General features: G+C 40.8%; 1 protein-coding gene across 12 annotated transcripts in view; it reads left to right on the top strand.

The window, feature by feature from the left end:
* ASPSCR1 (ASPSCR1 tether for SLC2A4, UBX domain containing) overlaps positions 1-20,679 on the top strand; it is a 53,904-nt gene that overhangs the window by 26,690 nt on the left and 6,535 nt on the right. For all 12 annotated transcript variants that reach the window (XM_035568595.2, XM_035568593.2, XM_050714377.1 and 9 more), the window contains 5 exons: positions 3,586-3,725; positions 6,813-6,894; positions 7,747-7,813; positions 8,842-8,904; positions 9,242-9,294. In XM_035568595.2, coding sequence (XP_035424488.1) covers positions 3,586-3,725; positions 6,813-6,894; positions 7,747-7,813; positions 8,842-8,904; positions 9,242-9,294 — 405 coding nt within the window. The remainder of the gene's footprint in view (positions 1-3,585; positions 3,726-6,812; positions 6,895-7,746; positions 7,814-8,841; positions 8,905-9,241; positions 9,295-20,679) is intronic.

The following is a 20,679-nucleotide window of genomic DNA, read 5'->3' on the forward strand; positions in this document are numbered from 1 at the left end:
GGTGGCCATCTTTTATTACAAGAGAGAGCTAGCTACCTGTTGTCACTTGAAAATACCAGATTGGAACTGGAAAGTGAGTTGGTCTACCTGGTAGAGTCCTTTTTGTAAATAGCCATGGGAAGGTAGCTTTCAGATTCTGCCTGTACTTCAGTGTTGTTGCTGAGGCTTTAAAGCAAAGCTGTAGTGAGAGTACTTAGATTGGGAGATACTGAATTGGAATAGTTAAGTGAGTAGATGGTAATGGATAAAGAAATGGGATTTTTTCTGATTGCTGGACTCTGGGCAAGGAATTGGTGGAACAACCTCTTTCTCTCTGAAGTGTTTCTTATGTCTGTAAGGAGGTGAGATTTATGGTTGGTTCCACTGAGTGTGAAATACATGGCAGGAGGAGTAATATGATGTGGCAGACTTTGCATCCTCAGAGGCATTATGGTTATGTCTTTTCATTGCAAAGTAGTGCCTAGTCGACACCTTGTGCTGCTCTTCTCTGATCAGACCTTGTCATGTAATTCTGAAATTGAGTTGCAGAAACATTGAAAAACAAGCTCAAAACACCTCCATTGTTTTCCACAAAAACTCAATTGTTACAGCTCTCTCCAGAATTTTCACTGTTGTTAGGGGTTAGCTGAAAATCTAATATTAGGAAATTCTTACTGTAGTTGTGTGTTTTTTGCAGTCTAGTTAGATGTAAACAGATAAGCTTTTTCTTCTGTATAGAAGAAAGTGTGTTCCTTCATGTTAAGAGGTAGCTAAGTTATGTGCCAGTTTGGAAGCTAATATAGTCAGCATTCAGCGTTGGCTGGGGAACAGAAGAAACTACACAGCTACATTTCAGCTCCTAAGTCTGTGTCTGTGCCGGGCCACTATAGGTATGTTGCAGAGAATTAAACAGGCACATCTTGGCTGAATATAATTTGGAGGGCAAGAACAGGGCGTTTCTGTCTAGGAAAAAGTAGTTCTGTGTCACAGCGTGTGCGTAGTTCTGCTGGGCTGAGTGACTGTACAGGGGGAAGTTCCTGCTGGCACAGCGTGCTATCTGCAGTGCAGAGCCAGTTGTCTCAGCAAAGATGTCTGGAAAGCGAGGGGTGAATGGCAGTTCTAAGGCAGCCTGGGATGGTGAGTGCACAGCGAGAAGGGGTGACAGCTGAACACCGTGGGCTGGGATATACATCCACCTTCTGCTACGTTATCATTTCTGTTGTCTGGGCTGAAGCTGTCTTTAGCTGCTCCCATGATTTGGGCAGTGATTGACGCTTTCCACTTGGAATCTTGCTGCTGTTATCATTGGTGCTAAATGATAAGTTTAGGATTTGCTAATGCAGACTTTGTAATTCCACTGTATGTCAGCAACACCTTTCACCACATGCTGTAGGGTATGTCTGGTTGGTCTTTTCTTTTTTTTCCTTTGGAAGGAGAAGTCTATGTTCAGTATGTGTGTTCTGAGTGAAATGAAACACAAGCCTGTCGGAGGAGACTGAAGTATACCTGATTATTTGGGAGGCCTGGTTAATTCTCCTCTAACACTGATCTGCCCTTATTGGACCAGCGGCTCGCAGCAGTTAGGACTGTTGTGCCACAGGCTCTTTCCCAGAGGGTGGCTCTGTATGCTCAGGATCATTTCATGCAGGCAGCTCAGGGAGTTCTGCAGCCCTGGACATTCCTCCCCTGAGTGCAGGGAAAGCTGCAATCAGGGTCCTTCACCCTCTAGTTAAAGCTGACTCTGCTCAACTTTCTAAATGTAGCCAAGGGTCCCACCCATACAACCTCGCTCTTCTAATTTCTCAAATTACCCTTTAGTGCCCACAAATAGAGTGAACATTGCCTTGTAATTTGTGTCCTCTCTTTTGACAATTGAGGGAGACTCCTTTGCTTCCCAAGGGGCCTGCGCTTGGGGGAAGGGAGGATAGATGGAACAGATGGCAGGAGGAGAGGACATCTAGGCACTCATTTGGATTGGAAAGAATATATAAGGCAATATATACTCTTAATATTGCCATATATAAGGCAATATATGTGTGTTTGTTCATAGAACCTAGGGTTGTGTTAGGCTGGCAGCTGACTATAACGAAATGCTGTATCAGCTACCAAAATTTTTGTTCTGGTGGGGCTCTCCATTCGTGGACTCCTTCCCCCCTGCATATCCTATAGGCTGTAGCACAATATTCTGTTTTCAAGCTTTGGGCATTTACAAATCTCTGGAATTCAAAAAGTTTGAATTGTTCAAGGTCCAGTAGGTGTAACTGTCTTTTGTGTATTTGACTCCTGTTGTGGTTTATATTCGCATACTGACACAGCTGCTTCTTTTGATGTCAGGGATAGTAGCCAGTATCTAACCCCTTCTAAAATGGAAGGAATACGTAGTGTCAGTCTCCCTTCAGAGATGGTGAACACTGATGGTTTTGGAGTGTGTGTGTGTATGTGATTCTGTGTATGTGTATCTGTATTGTATCTGTATTCATGTGCGTGTGTGTATGTATACAGATATATGTAAAACTGCAGCCACAGTTATAGGACAGGGCACAAATGGGCTGAGAGGTTTGCTGTCATGACATCCCACTGCCAGCGATGGGCTTTGGAAGCAGGGGGAGCAGAGTGGCCAGGCTGCCTGTGCCTTACAAGTGAGAGGGGTATCTTGGAGGTCTCTGTGCTGTTTGAACAGCCTATCCACAGCAGCTGTGGTGTGGGGAAAGTTGTCAATAAATGTAATGAGTACCTTTATTGCAGCTAATGCATACACTGAAGTGCTCCCCCACCATCGGTCTGCTTTGCCTACAACAAAGGTTGATTTCTTTTTGAAACGGGTTTTGCTGTCTAAGGGAGCTTTGTGTGTTGGATGACACAGGATACATGCCAGAAGCTAGGTTAAAAAGCTGAAACATACAATGAAAACCTGCAGTGACAGTTCAGAGAACTCAAGAGGTCAAAGGATGGCTCTCTAGAGTAAGGAGAAATGGATTGAGACCTAGTACCCTTGGTTCTGTGGCAAGAGAATGCAAAGCCAAGAGAACATAAAGCATGATGACAGGCAGGAATACATGGCAAATGAACAACTTAAAAGGGCAGTTTATAAGCAGTAGTACATAGAATAGCACCTGTATTAGTTGTGTACTGCCTGTAGAGTGGTAAGAATGTGGAGTAGAGAGGTAAAGTATGATTTGAGGATAGGAATGCTTATAACAAGGTTGTAACTACCAAAATATCATTGTGCTGTCATGTCAGTGAAAAGATTCCACATGCCCATCCTGGAGGGGAATCATCTCTCCTTACATTACCTGACTGCTGAGGTTGTTACCCTGGTCTTCCTATACAGACAGGAGAGCAGCTAGTGGTTAGGGCGTGACCCATCCAACAATATAGGCTTCTGCTGCTTGTTGGGAGGAATTGTGCCACAGGCTCTATCAACTATAAGAAGTAACTAGTCGAAACAATGGCATCCTCAATACAGTCAGTCTCTGTTCATATGGTCATGAATTCCACACTAGTAATTGTAGTTCAGTTTGCAAACACTGTCCTTTTTTCAGGAACCTTTCAGAATAAGCAAAGCAGTGCATTTGAGACTAACCTAAGCCTGTTTTTATTCTGTAGCTTTTGGAACGAGAGCCACTTGTATGTCACTTAGACCTGCTAGAACCACTTCCTGCTGGCCTAGAAGACCTTCCTGATGATTTTTTTGAAGTCACAGTGGATGATGTACGGAAACGTTTGGCACAACTGCAGAGTGAGAGGTAAGTTCCCTTTCTGCTGGTGATTGAGTTTGCTTCATATTCTTTTGCTGAGCAGAGTAACACAGTGCCCCTATTGATGACTGTGATTTCTGGGGAGAGGGTTGTAGGTAAGTTACCGGGTATGGAATTATTGAATTAATGATCAGCACTGGAAATCTCTGCCCTTTATGCTGTTTAAGTTCAAGGGCTATCCCATGTTTCTGTGACAGAATGTATGTTTTTGTGTGAACTGGTTGACTATTTGTGCGTGAGATAATTGTTTTACTTGGATTTTGAAAATTTAATCATGAAATGTCTGTGATGCCTGTGTGGTGGTAAGGTTATCTGAGAACCTCAAGGTAATGAGAGCCAGGCCCTCACTAAGGAAAGGATTAAAAGAGAGGTCTCTTTCTGCCTTCTGCATTTCAAAGAGTTACTCAAAGCCACTTAACACACTGTCTCTTTTTCTTCCTTTTCTTCCCCCTTCTTAAAGAGCAACCACAATCTCTATAATTAGATGTGTTTTGATTTGTGAGAGGCCCAAAACAGTGGTGAGCTCCTGCTTTCTGTTTTGATCTGATTTCACGTTTACTACTAGGAATTAAATGTCTGGAATTAACAACTTCTAATGGACAAAATGTATGAGCACAATGATACAGCTTTGTGAGAATAACGGCCATTGAGTATGCTGGGCTGCATCAAAAGAAGCATGGCCAGCAGGTCGAGGGAGGCAATTCTCTCCCTCTGTTCTGCTCTCATGAGACCCCACCTGGAGTACTGTGTTAAGCTCTGGGGCCCCCAAAGAAAGAAGGACAGGGACCTGTTGGAGGAGGTCCAGAGGAGGGCCACAAGGATGATCAGAGTGCTGGAGCACCTCTCTTATGACGAGAGGCTGAGAGAGCTGGGGTTGTTCAGCCTGGAGAAGAGAAGGCTCCAGGGAGACCTTATAGTGGCCTTCCAGTACCTAAAGGGGGCTACAGGAAAGTTGGGGAGAAGCTCTTTATCAGGCAGGTAGTGACAAGACAAGGGGTAATAGCTTTAAACTAAAAGAGGGTAGGCTTAGATCAGACATTAGGAAGAAATTCTTCGCTATGAGGGTGGTGAAGAACTGAAACAGGTTGCCCAGAGAAGCTGTTGATGTCCCGTCCCTGGAAGCGTGTGAGACCAGGTTGGGCAGGGCATTAGGCAGCCTGGTCTAGTGGAAGGTGTCCCTGCCCATGGCTGGGGGCTTGGAATTAGATGATATTTAAGATCCCTTCCAAACCATTCTGATTTTATGACATCATTAGCAGCTACTAGCTTTTTCAGCCAGTAAGAAAAGCCATGTATTTTAAGAAACAGCATTAAACTTTTATTAGACCTCATCAGAAAAGGCCAACTTTTACATTATTTCCATTTGGGTAATCTCTCAAATTAAGCTTAACCACAAAGCAAGATGTGAGAATGTTTGGGACACACACGAAGAGAGGGAAGAACTATAGGAAGACACTGTTCAAGTAGCTTGCTGTTGAATATTCATGACTTCATTGTACTTAAATTCCAGTTCTGAACTAAAAACTTGGGTTAAGGTAACGTTTGTCTCCCTATCACAACACCATTTTGCTGTCAATGTGTCCTTAAAGAAATTAATTTCATTAATGTATTTATTTTCAAGAGGATCACAACTTTCTGTTAAACTTTACAAGTATTCTGTGAAACTTTGGGACAGCTTACTTTGCACTATAGCCAAGACTGAGCTGAACTTCTTACTTAGAGCTATTCCACCTCCTCCCCCCTTCCCCCGCAAGGCCTCTGAAATCCTCATGTATACACAGATTGGCCTGAAAATTGCTCTGCCACTTGTGGGTCTGGAATAGTTAGTGGTACAAATGTAGGGTCATTTGGTTGGGGGTTACTGGAATTCAGCCCCCTCAAAAAAGACATCATTTCCAAGTTTGCTGATGCTTGTAATCCTTTTTTTCCCTTGCAGCCAGGGATAAAAATAAAGGCAAGTTGCACATGAAACTGATATCATTTGGCTTCTTATTTAAGCTGGTGAATCTTACCAAGAACTAGCTGCATGCAATGCAATACTTTAAGTGCAGTTAGAATTTAATTTCATAAAGAGGCAAGAATTGGTGTGAATCAGAAATAGGTACACAAAGAAGAAACGGAGCAGGTTAATTTCATGTTTGTTTTTCAAATTCTGAGTAACACTTTCAGAGCATCTTTGAATGTGGTGTACTGGCTGACAGTTCTGGGTACAATTGGTGAAGTATGCCTGTAGTTGTTTTGTTCAGCAGCTGTTCCTGAGATACCTTGATGACTCTCAAAAAAAAAAAAAAGTATGTATAAAGAGGTTCAAACTGTTGAGGTATAAGAGAGAGCTTTCAAATAGTTGTGCTAAATTTTAATTATATGATCAAATATTTCACCAAAATTTACTCTAGTAAATGAGTTATCTGGAATTAAGTGCAAACAAGGAAAAAAATCTACAGCTGAACATGAGATTGAAAGGGATCTGTTGGATCTAAGCTTACTTTTTTATTTAGAGCTAAAAATACATGTTTTTCCTGAATGTACTCTTTCATTGCAAATACTGGCAGATCTTTTTTGCACCTACTACTCCTTTTGAAAGACCAGTCTACAATGCCATTTCTTGAATGATCTGAAACTTGCCATTTTTGTTTTGTTTCTCTGTTGCTGATTAATTAACCTGTTAATTCTTGTGCCAATATTGTTTTTCAGTAGCTCTTCTCCCTCCCTGAAGTAAGCTTGTCCCACGTTAGTCTCTGTTTTATTGGTTTAATAAATCCAGCTCTTCTCACATAATCTCAGCAAATGTTCTGCTGCTGCTCTTAGTAGCTTTTCTGGCACCTACTCTACTGAACTTATTTTTAAACTTGTACAAGAAAAGTAATTTTATACAATGCTATCACTGATGCTCAAAAGTTCCATATGTGAGAGTGGGGTAGGGCACTGTGAGAGGTGGGGAAACTGCTGTGAGGGATACATGGAACAATTGAGCAGTTTTTATCAGCCCTGCTTGGACTTAACACTTTCTTAATAATATCAAAATATATCTTAAAATTACAGAAGTGACAGCTTGTCATCTTCCCATGTATCTAGGAAACGCCTGGAAGAAGCTCCACTGCTGACCAGCTCTTTGAGGGAGGCTCAGATGAAAGAAAAGATAGAACGTTACCCAAAGGTAGCCTTTGTTCTTTTTCCAGTCCTTTTGGCTAGTCCAAACTTGGGAATTAAGTAGCTTCGGAAACCAGTTGAGAACAACAGGATCCTCAGTTACTTACAGGAGGACTTTTCAAATTTGTGTCCTTGTTAATTGTTTGTGGGACTTGCATAACAGTGGTACCACGTAAAATCAGCTGGCCTGTAATGGTGTGGTTGAGTGGCAGGCAGTACAGGTCCTTTTATTTTATTCCACATGATGGTTCAAAACCCTTATATGTGCACACATCAGTATGTCTGACTCTTAAGATTCAGTAATGTCTCATTACAGGGTAAATGATGTTACGGACTGGAGATATCTCGCTCTATAAATATGATCCTAATGCAGTTTTTGTCTTCTTTCTTATTGCAAAGTAATAAGAGATGAAGTTCTCAAGTTAGGTGCTGTCTAACCAACACTGGAAATAGAATGGTACAATTCTGTTTTACTTCAGATGTACTGCCTGGGGACTGTCTGACTGGGAGGATTCGTGCTGCTATGGATGCTTTTGTCTGTACCTGTCTGTGTTAAGGACATAGAGTGACTTCATACTTCATTTGAGCATCACTTAGCACAAGGAGCTCCTTCTCCCTGAATAAATGCTGCTGCATTGTACATTATAGTGTTTATATAGGTCAATTCTCTTAGTCTTTGAAAGACAGACAGCCCAAGGAGCTGCACAGCAATTGCTAGCCTGTATGTTATTTTGCCCATGTAGAGTAAATAGTTCAAATCTCCCTATTTAAAAAGAAACTTGCTCACAAATTTGAAGCCAAGGGCATGCCTTACCAATAGCTTTATGCAACTAACCTAATGTGCTTTGCCTCTGACTAGGTAGTGTTGAGAGTCCATTTCCCAGACCGTCACGTTCTACAAGGGTTCTTCCGACCTAGTGAAACTGGTAAGAGGTATCTCTGCTTCAGCCTGTGTGCCTGCAGCTAACCTCTCTCCTTGTTGGATAGTTGCATGACAAAAGAGGGGTGGTTCTGGAATGATCTTTCTGCTGTCCAGGGGAGGAATGGTGCTCTGAAAAAGCAGCTGTAGCTAGTTATACTGTCCTTATCCCTGAACTGGATGAGGAGGGAGTCTGGGGTAATTACCTTACTTAAGGGGAGTTTATTTCCAGGACTACTTGATGGAGTCTGTCAGGCTGTTTGATGGAAAAATATTTGTGCTCAGGAAAGTGTTCCACTTGATTTCCCATTATTTGGGTCAAAACGGTGTGTTACTGAGTTATTTTTTTTCAGAGAGAGTCTGTAAATGAAGTCTTGGTGGAGCAAGAGAAAAGTTTGCATGCTTCCTCTATGTCAAAGCTTAATTTTTTTTTTTTAGGGGTGGGGGTTGGGGGGCAGGGAGGAAACCACCACCAACAACAAACAACAAAACATGCACACAAAAAAACAAACCACAAACCTCCCTCCCCATGCGGGAAAAAAAGGAGAAAACAAGATTTACCTACCGTAATAAGGATAACGGGCTGGACCTTTCTGCCTCTATCATTTCAGAAAAGGTAGTAAGTTAGACTGCATACAGTGTAACCCTTGCTGTTAATTGATTTAGAGCCTCGTATTCTGAGATAGCGGTGATGCTGTTTTTTGATGTTTTTCTATGGAAGAAAACCTAATAACTAGCTACTAGTGTCTCACCTGGCTACTCTGAAAATCTTGCAGCTGCTATTGAATTTCCTAGGAAGAACTTTACTGCCATCCTTAGATTTTTGCCAGGGGACAAACATGTCTAATTTTTTTCTCAAAGAAATTTGTAATGGTAATGGGTGTAGTGTACTAAAGATGGTACAGTTGAGTAGAGCAAAAGGTAATATGCAGATGTCGTAGAGGGCAGTTCTGGAGAAACAGATTAGCCCTTCTGCCCAGCATCTGAAGAAACAAATGTAATTCAGAAAACCTTTCTCTCCTCCTTCTTTTACAGTTGGCATTTTGAGAGACTTTGTAAGAAGCCATCTTGCAGATGCAGATTTGCCATTTTATTTGTGTGAGTGTGCTGTTGGTAATATTTGACCTTACTTTACAAAGTCTATTCGTAGCTGCGATGTGTATGGGATCTTGTGATGCCATGAGAGATGACCTGGGGAGGGATTTTTTTCCCTAAATGTGGCCTCAAAATGCAAAGGAGGTATAATCTGCTCACTTAGCCACATTATGTTTCTGCCTAATAAGAAGCCTGTGTTGGCAGTGTGAAAGTGTCACTTTTTTCTCCCAAAAAAACAAATGAAGAAAAAGAAAAAAACAGTAATCCCTCCCATACCTGCTGTGTTTATTGTTTTGGTTGCTGGATGGTCCTGTTTTGTAACTTGTTTTTGTAACTTCAGTTATTACACCTCCCAGAGTCATCTTGAATAATGAAAGTTTGACGCTCTTTGAGGTAAGGACTCACTCTCTGATTCTCTGACTTGCTGCTTTCCCTCGCTGTCATGTGCTTTAGTTACTTTAAAAAGAAGTTGTGTAATGTTATGATCCATGCAGACTTCTGCTTAGCCAAGACTAATGGAACAAGGTGTTTCAGAGCACAAGCTCCTCACCAGAAGAGGTCCACCTTGTGCAGGAAGATGCACTTTTGTTGTTATGGGGGTGGGGGGGGTTCATGTTGTTGTATACATACGCTCAGTGCCTTTATGAAGTCCAAACCATATTTAACCTTAAAACATTATTGCAAGAGCTGAGTTAATGACAGTTTGTTGTATCTGTGGTTGGCCTAATATAGTAGGAGATGTAACACTGGATTTGGATAGGTACAGCAGGAGGTAGAGGCTATGTTAGACACAAATCTGATCTTTTTGGAAATCACTAGATGAGACTTTAATTTCTCAAATCCATATTCCTGGATGCTTTTGCAAATGTCATATAAGGTGGTCTTGAAGTCTCTGGCTAGAGACTCAGGGCTCTGTAAATCACGTGTGCTAAAAAGAGACTGATGGATTAATTTTTGCCAGCCACTTTACCCCAGACTCACCATGTTTAAAACATGCTGTCATTCAGAGATTTGTAGACATTTGTAGCAATGGACTGAAGCTCACTTGCAGTGTGGATGGTCAAGCAGACTGCAGTGGGAGTTTTAGCTTGATGCCCCTAAGGGAGCGGAGCAGCAGGGAGGCAGGAGAGGGATAGAAAAAGGGACCTTTTAGGCAGCATGGTGAGTTAGGTAGGGTTTAGTATGTCTCTGAAGTTGTTTGTAATGGAGCTTTCCAAATTCCACAACTTCCTGACCAGGCCATGTGGGTGCAATACAAATGTAGCTGATCGTAGGCTATTGAAGGTTCGGAGAGGCAAAGTGTGGATCACTGTGTTCAGTGGGAAGTCTCCCCTCTTCCTAATAATCCTGTTAAGAATTCGTGGCTGAAATTTGACAGTTTGGGAGTGGTTTTATGTCAGAGTTCTTTGTATTATCACAATACCTGTGAGAGGTATAACTTCCTAGAGAGTCCTGAGCATCTTGGGGATCACAGCCCTGTTTGGTTCTGTGGTTCAGGAACCCTGTGTGCAGTAGCTTTTAGCCTCTGCACAGCCTGAGGACTGCTCTGTTTTTATCAGCCTTCCTACTCTCTACTTGAGCATGGCATCTGTTTGAATGTGCTGCGTGCATGGCAGTGCTTCTCCTGCCAGACAGGAATGGGACAGCATATGTGTTCGTAAGGCATAATACCATGGTGGGTGGGGAGAAAAATCATTTTTCTTTTCAAAGCCCTTTTGTATATTTTACTTAATAACAAAAATACCAGTGGAAAACACGTTGTGTCTTTGAAACAGGAGGTTTTGCCACTCAGGCATGAAGGCAGTTCCTTCCAGCTTCCTCTGACTTGTGCCATCTCATCCACATCTGCCACCCAAAACACTGTCTCAAGTCCCACATGGTGACCATGATGGGAAATGCAAAAGACAAATTTTGTCTTCAGATTTCTGAGAAACCCCAGGAAAAGGAAACTGGTTATGGTTGCATTGCTAATAATACATTTGGAAAACATTCAGAGGAAGAGCAGATGGTAATAAAAAAAAAAAAGTGTTCTGCACTTGCTAGCTGTTCTGAGGCAAGGGAAGCAGCCTCAGAGCTGTGACTAGTACAGACTGGTCTGAAATGGCACATGCACACTACTCTCTGCTCTCCTGCTCCCCTCTGTGTACTAAGCTGTCGTGTGTGAACACATCCCTCACCTAGAGTTCCTTTAAAAACATTTTTTAAGATGCTTGTTGGAAAGCTTTTTTTCAACATTCTGAAGTCTCTCTGCAGCTCTCACCAGTAGATGTCTCCTGCATAAAATGGGTGTTTTTGTCCTTTCCTAAGATTTGGCTGAGATGCCTCCCAAGGTTTCCTGTCTTAGCCTCTGACTTATCATGTGTTCCCTCAAAATATAATGCTTCATTTGAGTTTCTCTGCAAGAAGTGTGTTTTTTCCATATGCCACATTTTCATCTAGAATCCCATGAATTTAGTTTGCCATTTTTTTTGTACCTCCTAGATGCTGAAGACTCAAGTTCTACCTCTGTAATTAACCTTTTCCTTATTTTTGGTTCACAGTTCATTTTCTCTTGGATATTTTTTTGCTTCTTTGAGATCTAGGTACTTCACTTCTGGATGCTGCTTTCTTCTGTTGTTCTCAGTCACTGTTGGAAAGTATTCTGTCTGTTCATGTGCCTATCTGTATCACCTTAAAATCACCTGTGACCGTTCTCTTCCTTTTCTTTAGTTAGCATCTAAATCCTTTGTATGCTGCACTCATTCACCATAGGAGAAGCTTTTTGCATTCCACACTGAATGCATCACCTTCTTTGCTGGCCCTTACCTGCTTTCTATTCCATGTATCCTCTGGTGTCTCTGGTCTCTTTTGTTACCTTTGGTCCATCTTCTAAATAAACTTCAAAATCCTCTGTTTCCCTTTATTCCACCAATCCCCCCCCCTTCCCCCCCCCCCAAGCAAGAATGTTCTTTTATTTTCTCTTTTTCAGCATACACCTGTTGTTTCTCTGGACCTCTTCCAAAACACAACTTGCTCAGTGAAACACCAAAGAAATAATTACTTTTCCCTGTGTTTGAATCAGAAATGTTGTGGCAGGAATTTTAATTGGCTATGTTAAAGTCTTCATTTGGCACCTGCCACCGTTACTTGTGCTTGTTACATGTGTGGCAACTTCCCAGTTCCCAAGTTGTGACGTTTATTGTGGAATTCATTCCTTAAGACAGCTTCTTGAAATATATAAAAATGTACTATATTACTGCACTGTAAAGACTTTTTACTTTAGAGCCTAGTCTCTTCTAGATCTGTTTAGAACTGACAGCTTGATAAAGATCCTGATCATTTTTAATGTCAAGCACCTTCAGTTTATGATGGTTTTCTTGAGGTTGAACTACTTGCAATATCACATGCAAAGGTGCAAAACCTTGGCATTAGTACAAAACTGTGATTGTTCAAGATACAGCATTCTAAAGCTGAAAGTTCTCCTGCAAATGGACTGTTTTAAGGAATCATCTTTCTCATTTCTAACTTCCTCTGTGTCAACATAAAAGCAGACCATCCAATTAAAATAAAGGGTGGCAAATTCAAAGTCGAAAATTGTTTTTTTTCATGCAACATATAGTTACAGTGCGCTTTAAGTAAAGTGTAATTAGAATGTGATTGTGTTGAGAATTTGGGCATAATTAAAGAAAAAAGGATGTTCTTAAGCATAATCTGAATACATGGAATCACTTGCTTGAAAACGTGGAATGCACATAAAAGTATCTTAAGCATGAGATTTTAGGGATTAGACCATGACCTTATGAAGATATCATCATTGCATTATCTAACAGTTGCATGACTTTGATAATTTTTTTAATCAGCTGTCTCAGTATATACAAATGTAGGGATGCATGTGTGGGGGAGAAATGTCTTGGACTTCATATGCATCTCAGTGCCAGGAGCCAGAGGGGAGTTACTTCTGGTGTTGGGCCAGGTGGGGCAGCACTGGGGACAGGACTTGCTCACTGCTAGCGTGTCTCTAGTGTCTTTCAAACTGTGAAATCCTCAGTCTGGGAAGAAGTTTGTGTGGGTCAGTATCAATTTCACAATTGTTGTAAGGTTGAGGACAGACTACAGTGCCTGGTCCTGCACTAGATGGGATTGGGCTCTGTATGGGTGGGTTAGTTGAAGGCTTTGCCCCTTTCAGGCATCGTGTGGTCTGCAGAAGGGAAGCCTTTTGTACTTTACTCAGAGCTCCCCTTCTATTTCTGCTATCTGGAAGGAAAGAGATTAAAAAGCAAATTTGATCTGTGAAGACAGAAAACATACGGTTAGGTTATTTTGTACAAAAAAAAAAAAGGAAAAAGTGCATCTTCCAGGCTTGGAGAAGAGGAGCTTTTATGCTAAGGTGACCATGCAGTACTTATCTCTGTGCTATGAGAACTTGTTCTGGAATAACGCTGTTTTGATACACTAGAATGCGTACATTAATGATGTGGAATGTGGGGTTCTTCCACACATCACAGGGAAAGGGAGCATGGGTAGCTAATTTCTCAAGCTGTTATGGTATCTCTTTTTTTATGGCTGCATGAAAGGTTGAGAAGGGAGGTTGTCTTTATTGGTATTAGAGCTCTTTGTGTTTGTCAGTTTGTGTCATGTAACCTCCAAAATTCATGGCTTTTACTCCAGGTGCTCTGACAGTGGAGTTAGCAATAGCCTCCTGGTACGTTTTGCAGCTGATGCAGTTCTTTTGCAAACATGTACGCATATAACCTGACACTTCATTCTAATAGGATATTTCTTAGATGACTAGAAATCTGTTTCTATTCAGAACAGATCTTCCAAAACATGCGTACTACCATGCTGTATCTAGCAATTCTGTACTTTTTTTAGTGTTTAACTTTAAAACTTTTTAACATTGTCTTTACTTTCCAACATGAGATTTTGTCTAATTATTCTCTCATAAATGATTTTTCATGTCTTAAAGTGCTTTGTTCTCCTTTAGCTCTCAGAAACTTTTAGATTGTTGTTCCCCAAACATGGTGCTTAAACTGTTTAGAAACAGAAAATTAGAAAACCAAAGAGTAGAGGAATAGATTGGCTTATGGATTCTGCACAGTCCATTCTTGGTTTTCTAGGTTGCCCCCTGTCTTCTCAAAATACATGATGCTATCATGTCTAAACACCAGTGAACTATTAATATTACCTTTTAGGTAGTATCCCTTTATTTCTTCCCTTCAGTTTAGTTGTGGGCTGTTTAACTGCCTTCTGTTTTCTCCTTCTCTTTGAGAGATGCTTTGCTGCATAGGGAACTCAAACGTCATCATCCAAGGATATGGAAATTCTCTTGGTGAACTTTAAAAGGATTTTCTAGAAACTTACGGTCATTGTTGAGACTATCAGAGGCAGAGACTGCTTAAGCCCCAACACAGAGTGTTCTGCACATTAACTGCTGCCAGCCTGGATGTTATAGGAACAAACTGTTGCAGGTAGAGTTTCTTCTTCTGTGATATGACTGGGAATTGGTTGTTTGGGATTGTTTGTCCAATGTCAGGCATGATTCAGAATTGTACCTTAGGCCTTATGCTAGCAGTAGGTTATTCTCCAGTTTTCAGGCTGCTGTGATGCTTTGTCTACAAGAAAGAGTACATGGTGTCTGAGGTAGTAATGTGAGCATATTTGAGTGTTCAGATATATATAAATGACTGCAACTTTTTGAAGTACCATATTATCAGTATTTCTGCTTTCTCAGCCCTCTCACTATGTTCAGGCTGATAAGATTGGAACTGCATTCCTTAATCTGGTTGCTCACAATGAAAGGAGAGCCATTATGCAGTAAGCAGAACCAGGAAAAAAGAAAAATATTGTCAACTTGTTTGCTAAGATACTTGGGCTGAAAGAACTGTCTGAAGTAAATTCTTCTGAGATGTGTATTTACAATTTAGTGAGCGTGCAGATTGGCAGCAGTGTGTTTTTGGAATCCATGAAGAAGACTTCAAGGGAATTACTTTGATTTTTGTTGTTACTGCTGTTTTCACCGACTTCCTTATCCTCATGCCCCTTGAAGTGTTTTATAATTTTTGCTCTCCAGAACTGATCAACTGCAGGCTTCCCTGTTGTAGCACTTGGCCTCGAGTTTCTTATAGCTCTGGTTGCATGTTTGTGCTTTCCTAGGCTAGCCAAGCTGAATTTTCAGAGTTGCTCTTCTCTTTCTTTCTCCTCCCAGAAACAGGCACTTGAGTAGTGTTCATCTGGGGACTTTAGTAGAAAGAGTAATTGATTGTGGAGTTAATACTAGGAAAGAGTTAGTAGAATATAAGAATATCAGCCACTGGAAAAGTCAAAACAGTAAAGAGGGCAAGAAGCCATCTTCTGTCTTTAGAGAAGCTAAAGGAATCCACACACTTCCACATAAATATTTAGATTTTCTAATCAGATCTTAGAGTGCACCAAGTGTTTCCTCTGGCATGTACCATGGGCAGGAATCCAGAGGAGCTGTTTGTTCCTTTTTTTGCCTTCGGTTCTGTTTCCATATCCTATTTGTTAATGCCATTTTGGGCAACGTCTGGCATTCTGTTTAGTGAAGCAGATTATGACTTGGGCAGTGTGAAGCCTTCTGTGCTTTTGGCAAGAGTCTGAATGCAGTTTCATTAAAAAAAAAAAAAAAAAAAGTCATCAGAGTCAGTCTGTCAGAGGTATTTCCAGTGGCAGGTCTTGCATTTACCCTACTCACTAACAAAGAAAATTGCAATTAGTAGTGAAATTCATCCAGACCAGAGGATGGCATTTGCCTTCCTATGTGAGGTTTTAGCCCTTTACTTATTCATTCTGGATTTTCTCATCTAACAAAATTTTGTTATTAATACTACCTCCAGATAGGAGGTCTTTCTAGTTCTTGTTCATTACCATACTCGTAATGTCTGTACATACTTGTTTCTTATGCTGGCTTTGATTAAGGCTAGACATTGCAGTAAGGATGAGGCCTTCCTTGTGTGACTTATTTTAGAGTAGAAATTCTGCCAAAAACGTTCTCTCTTCTACTATTAATTTTGGAGGCCAAGTCTTTCTGATCTCAGCTCAAGGGCTCAATGAACGCTCTTTATACCTGGATTTCTTTCTAAGTAGCCTTCTCAAAATAGTGCTTTCAAGTCTTATCTTTGCCTTATGAATTTTAAAGATCCCCTGTTCAAGCTGGATCAGATTTCCCCTGTATTGGCTGCAGAATATCCATCTTCTTTCGCAGTTGCAGTCCACATTGAGAAGCTTTGTTCTCAGGTTATAAACAAGAACCACTTAGTCAGTTTGCCCCTTTCACCATGACTGTGGTGTTTATTTCTATTTCAGCGATGCTTTGCAGTCTTGCTGGAGAAGCTTTTGATCCACCGGCTTTCCGGCTGAATTTTCCAAGTGCTAGTTTATGTGTTTGGGGTGTGTGTACTGTGCAGTATTTCATGTTGGTAGCTTGGATTTCTCCTTCCATGTGCGTGTTCCTTTGAAGTGCTTATTTTCTTATTCATCTTTTAAGATCAAACTAACAGCAGACCTGTGGCACTCTAATCTTTTCAGATCATGTAACGGAAAGAATGCTTCATTCTGGCAGCTGCAAGTTCCCCTTAGCAGTCTCTGCCTGATTTGAAAGCATCGTTCTGTCTGTGAACAGAATAACTGCATGGTAACAATGTACATATTTTGCAGTACTCAATTCTAGGATTTTTTTGAATTTGTGTGTCTGGAAGTGACCACTGAAGGGGGAAGTATTGAGACATTATTTGGGACGGTACTGCCTGAAACCTTTTCTGTGCTTCAGAGAACAAGTTACGAAAATATGCAATAAAAGAAAGCAGAAATGTTTCTCCTCTGTGATATACAGGGGAATGCTGTTCTAGTGTAGATATTTTTGTCATGGAATGCAAGATCCAGTAGACCTAACATACCACTCTACAACCAGGATGCCCTGCTGTCATAAACCACGCTCACCACTGTGGTATCTGAGTAAGTTCACCCTGAGTGTCTGAAATAAAACTTTGAGTTACTGTAGCTACAGTTTGACTAAATGTGGCTTTCTGAGTAACAGGCTGATCTTCAGCTGTAAGAAATTGAAAGTATTCATTTAAACTTCTGCAACTGTAACTAAGCATATTGATGAAGCTGTGTTATTGAGATCTTTTTAAAACCTGAGGAATTGTTTGTAATGATACTCTTTAAATGGGGAGGTTGGTAAGCAGAACACTGGTTCCTCTGCTTCTTGCCTCATCAGTTACTGTGACTAAGACCCTGGATGGGAAATACATGTATGTGTGTGTGTGTGTATATATATGTGTGTGTGTGTGTATATATATAGCTCTCATTTCTACTACTGCCATTCTCTGTGACTTTGAATAAATTACTTAGTCTCATTAAATCTCAGTTTTTCATCAGTACAAAAAATAGCAATTGTACTTTCTCACATTTTTATTTAATTTACTTTGCACGTTACTTTTCTTTCCATTTATATGAACATAAATAGATAGATGTGTGGCATTGGAATAGTCTGCCCAGGGAAGTGGTTGAGTCACCATTCCTGAAGGTCTTCAAGAAACATGTAGATTTAGAACTTAGCAGCATGGTATAATGGTGGACTTTAGTACTAGGTTAAAGGTTGGACTAGATGATCTTAGAGGTCTTTTCCAACCTAAATGATTCTATGACATGAAGTGCACAATGGGACACCATTTCCAATTGGATTTCTGAGTGCTGTTGCAGTAACAATAATCTAGCTGTATTTAATTTTCCCAGTAAGAATGACGTTGTACTTTGGGTGAAAATCAAAGCATCAAGGAAGAGAAATGCTGTATATTTGAGCGCAATAGCTAGCTCTTGACTTGTAGTAATTCTTGGCGTATAGCTGAATGGAGATTTTTTTTTTTTTAATATTTGTTTCAAACAATCTGAGATTCATTTGGTCAATCTGCTAGGCTCAGTGTAACTGTTATAGGTTTCTAAATTTCTCTTGGTTCACAGATATTGAGAGTCCTACACTGTGAGTTTAAGAACTGCAACATCCTTCTAAGGACATTGATACATGCATTAGAACAAATGCAAATGAAGAAATAGCAGCTGACTTGTGAATATAGGTTTCAGATAATGTTCTACACAGTATTTGATTCTTGCATCCTTAGCAGTGTATGGGAATACTAAAGGGTCCAACTCTGGGGTTGTATGTTTTCCTGGACCGGAGATCCTAAAACCTTCTTATCTTTATGCCAAGGCATTGTTTGGCTAGTGGAGTTATTCCACTCTGAGTGTGTGTATATATTTTTAATGTGAAATTGGTAGTGGTTTAAATACTTTTGTGTTACAAAAAACTCTCAGGCGGCGCTTGTCCTACCGGTGACTGGCTGGAGAATTACTGGGATGATCAGTGAGATGTAGCTAACTGTTTTCTGTGCTGAACCCTTAATAAGTATTGAAATAGGAATGACACCTGAGAATTCTGTGGTAAGGAAACTAGACAAAGGATGGTATGAATGAACCATTATTCTTAAGAAAGAATTGAAGAAAAAGAACTTACTGGATATAAATTTGGCAAGATGGGACTCTGTGTTGGCTGAGCCCTAGGAAGGGGTAGTGATGGAGGGAAGTGAGCCATGGGAAGGAGGTTGCATTTTGTATACTTGTGAGCTGCTCTCTAGTGCCTTTAAGTGTCTTTCAATTAAATGATTTTGAACTGAAGCATTTGGACTGATGTTTTGCCAGCAGTTGGAAATGGTTGTGGTGGAGCCTGAAATTTAGAACTATGGTTATTTGTCAACTTGTGAGTAAACAGTGTAGAAGTTTATACTGGGGCACATTCTGTTTGTGTGCTTGTGTGGTTAGTGTCTGTCTAGCTCTTGGTCTGTTTCTCTCTCTCTTTGTGCCTCATGCAGGCCCTGCCATGAATTTTCTTTGACCTCTTGGGGCCATTCCCACATGAAGCTTTGATGTGTGTGCCCAGAGCTTGATTGACAAGGAAGTTTTGGTGGTGGCAGCAGGGAAAGGAAGAGAAAAGAACAGGGCTTTGAACTAAAGGGCTTTGAGCTCTGAGATACTGTGCTTACTTATCTCCTTCAGAATGTTAATTATTTACCGAGATAATTGGGTGGGAGAGGAAAAAGAGAGAGGGGAGGTTATTAAAAAATTCCAGCACTAACACGCTACAAAAACCTAATTTTCCAACTTGCAGCCTTCATGGAGAGGATGTTGTGTGTAAAAGGGCTTGAGTGTATGTGTGTTTGGGGAGGGAGTGTTGGGGGGACTCCTTTTTAAGCCACCCATTTCCTAAATAGAGGTATCCCTTCAGACAAATGCAGCGGAAACATCAAAGCTCTTGCAAGAGTCTTCTCTGGGGGTTTCTAAACTGTCTGGCACTTCTTAATTAAAAAGTTTATGGAGAGCTGTCTTTCTGATTGGAGCAGGCAACCCTGTTGAATGAGGAATGACACGTTAAAAGACCTAATAAATAATGATTTCTGCTAAAATGTCAGTTCAAGGATGTGAAGATTCCTGGCTACTTAGGCAGGAGCTGAGGCTTGGAGTAGACTGAGGGATATCTCTCCTGCTTCAGTCTAACATGTGGGCCATACTACATGTGAAAGTCTCCTGAGCCTTTTGGATTAAAGTCCAAAAACTTTTGCATTTATAATGCCAAATACTCATTTGACATTTGTAGTCGGGAAGATAAGTGAAGCTGTTTCAATTTGTCTGCAGTTCATACGTTTTTATTAGTCTCTGTACTAGGTAGGAATCCAGACTCCCCAGCAGAGATCAGGGTTTGTCTGACTTCTTGTAATTGTGCTGCTGGATCAAGTCCAGATACCATCAGTTCTAGTATCCTGACTGTGCTGATGATGGCAACAGAGGATCAAGAAGACTCGAGAGCAGGCAGCCTGCCCTGCATGGTTTCTAAGTATGTATTGATGGTATGAAGAGGGAGAGGTAGGTGGTGGTGTGGGCTTTTTTCTTTGGTTTTTTTTTTTGGTTTGGTTTCTTCAAGAGAAGAAATTTAGTATTACTGTTTTGTTGGGGTAAATGTAGACCATCAGTCAATGTCTTCTGTCTCCCTGATAGTTGCTAGCTGTGACAGTCCTTAACTCTTCTACACTGTGATTTGGCTTCTTTATCTGTCTCTTAAAATAAAAGGTCTTCTGAAACCTTAAAAAATACTTCTTTATGTAATATTACACTGACATGTTAGTTCCAATAATAAGATTTATTTTTTTTCCTTCAGAATCCTTGCTGGTGTACAGCTGGTTACACCATGTCATATTAATCTACATGTCACTTTCAGCCCTTTTTTAAAATACAAGCCTGTGCTTGCAGCAGTGTCTGTTTTTAATAAGAAGCTTAATTTTGAATCTACTACTCTGCAGTTCCTTGAGAACACTTGGATGTACCATCTGGGCATGGTAATTTAGAGCTTTTTAATTTGTCTTTTAGTTCCAGTTTTTGTACTGCTTCGGTTTCTTTGAGGGTGTGGTGTAATACTATAATCGCTGTAATGGAAGAGCAGATTCCATAGGTACGTACCTTCCACATTTATGTGCAGTTGCTTTTATGATTCCTCAAATGAACCAGTGGGACTGCAGGCACAGATTTAAAGTTTCTCTGGTGCCAAGCGAAGGACCAAAAGATGATAAAGGGACTGGTGCATCTGACATACAGGGAGAGGCAGAGAGAGCTGGGGTTGTTATGCCTGGAAAAGAGAAGGCTCTGGGACAGGAGTGGATTTGTCAATGTGTGTAATTACCTCATGGGAAGTGGCAAGGAAGATGTAGCTAGACTCTTCTCAGTGGGGCCTAATGA

Source organism: Cygnus atratus, chromosome 18 (genome assembly GCF_013377495.2).
Source record: "Cygnus atratus isolate AKBS03 ecotype Queensland, Australia chromosome 18, CAtr_DNAZoo_HiC_assembly, whole genome shotgun sequence".
NCBI classification, from domain to species: domain Eukaryota; kingdom Metazoa; phylum Chordata; class Aves; order Anseriformes; family Anatidae; genus Cygnus; species Cygnus atratus.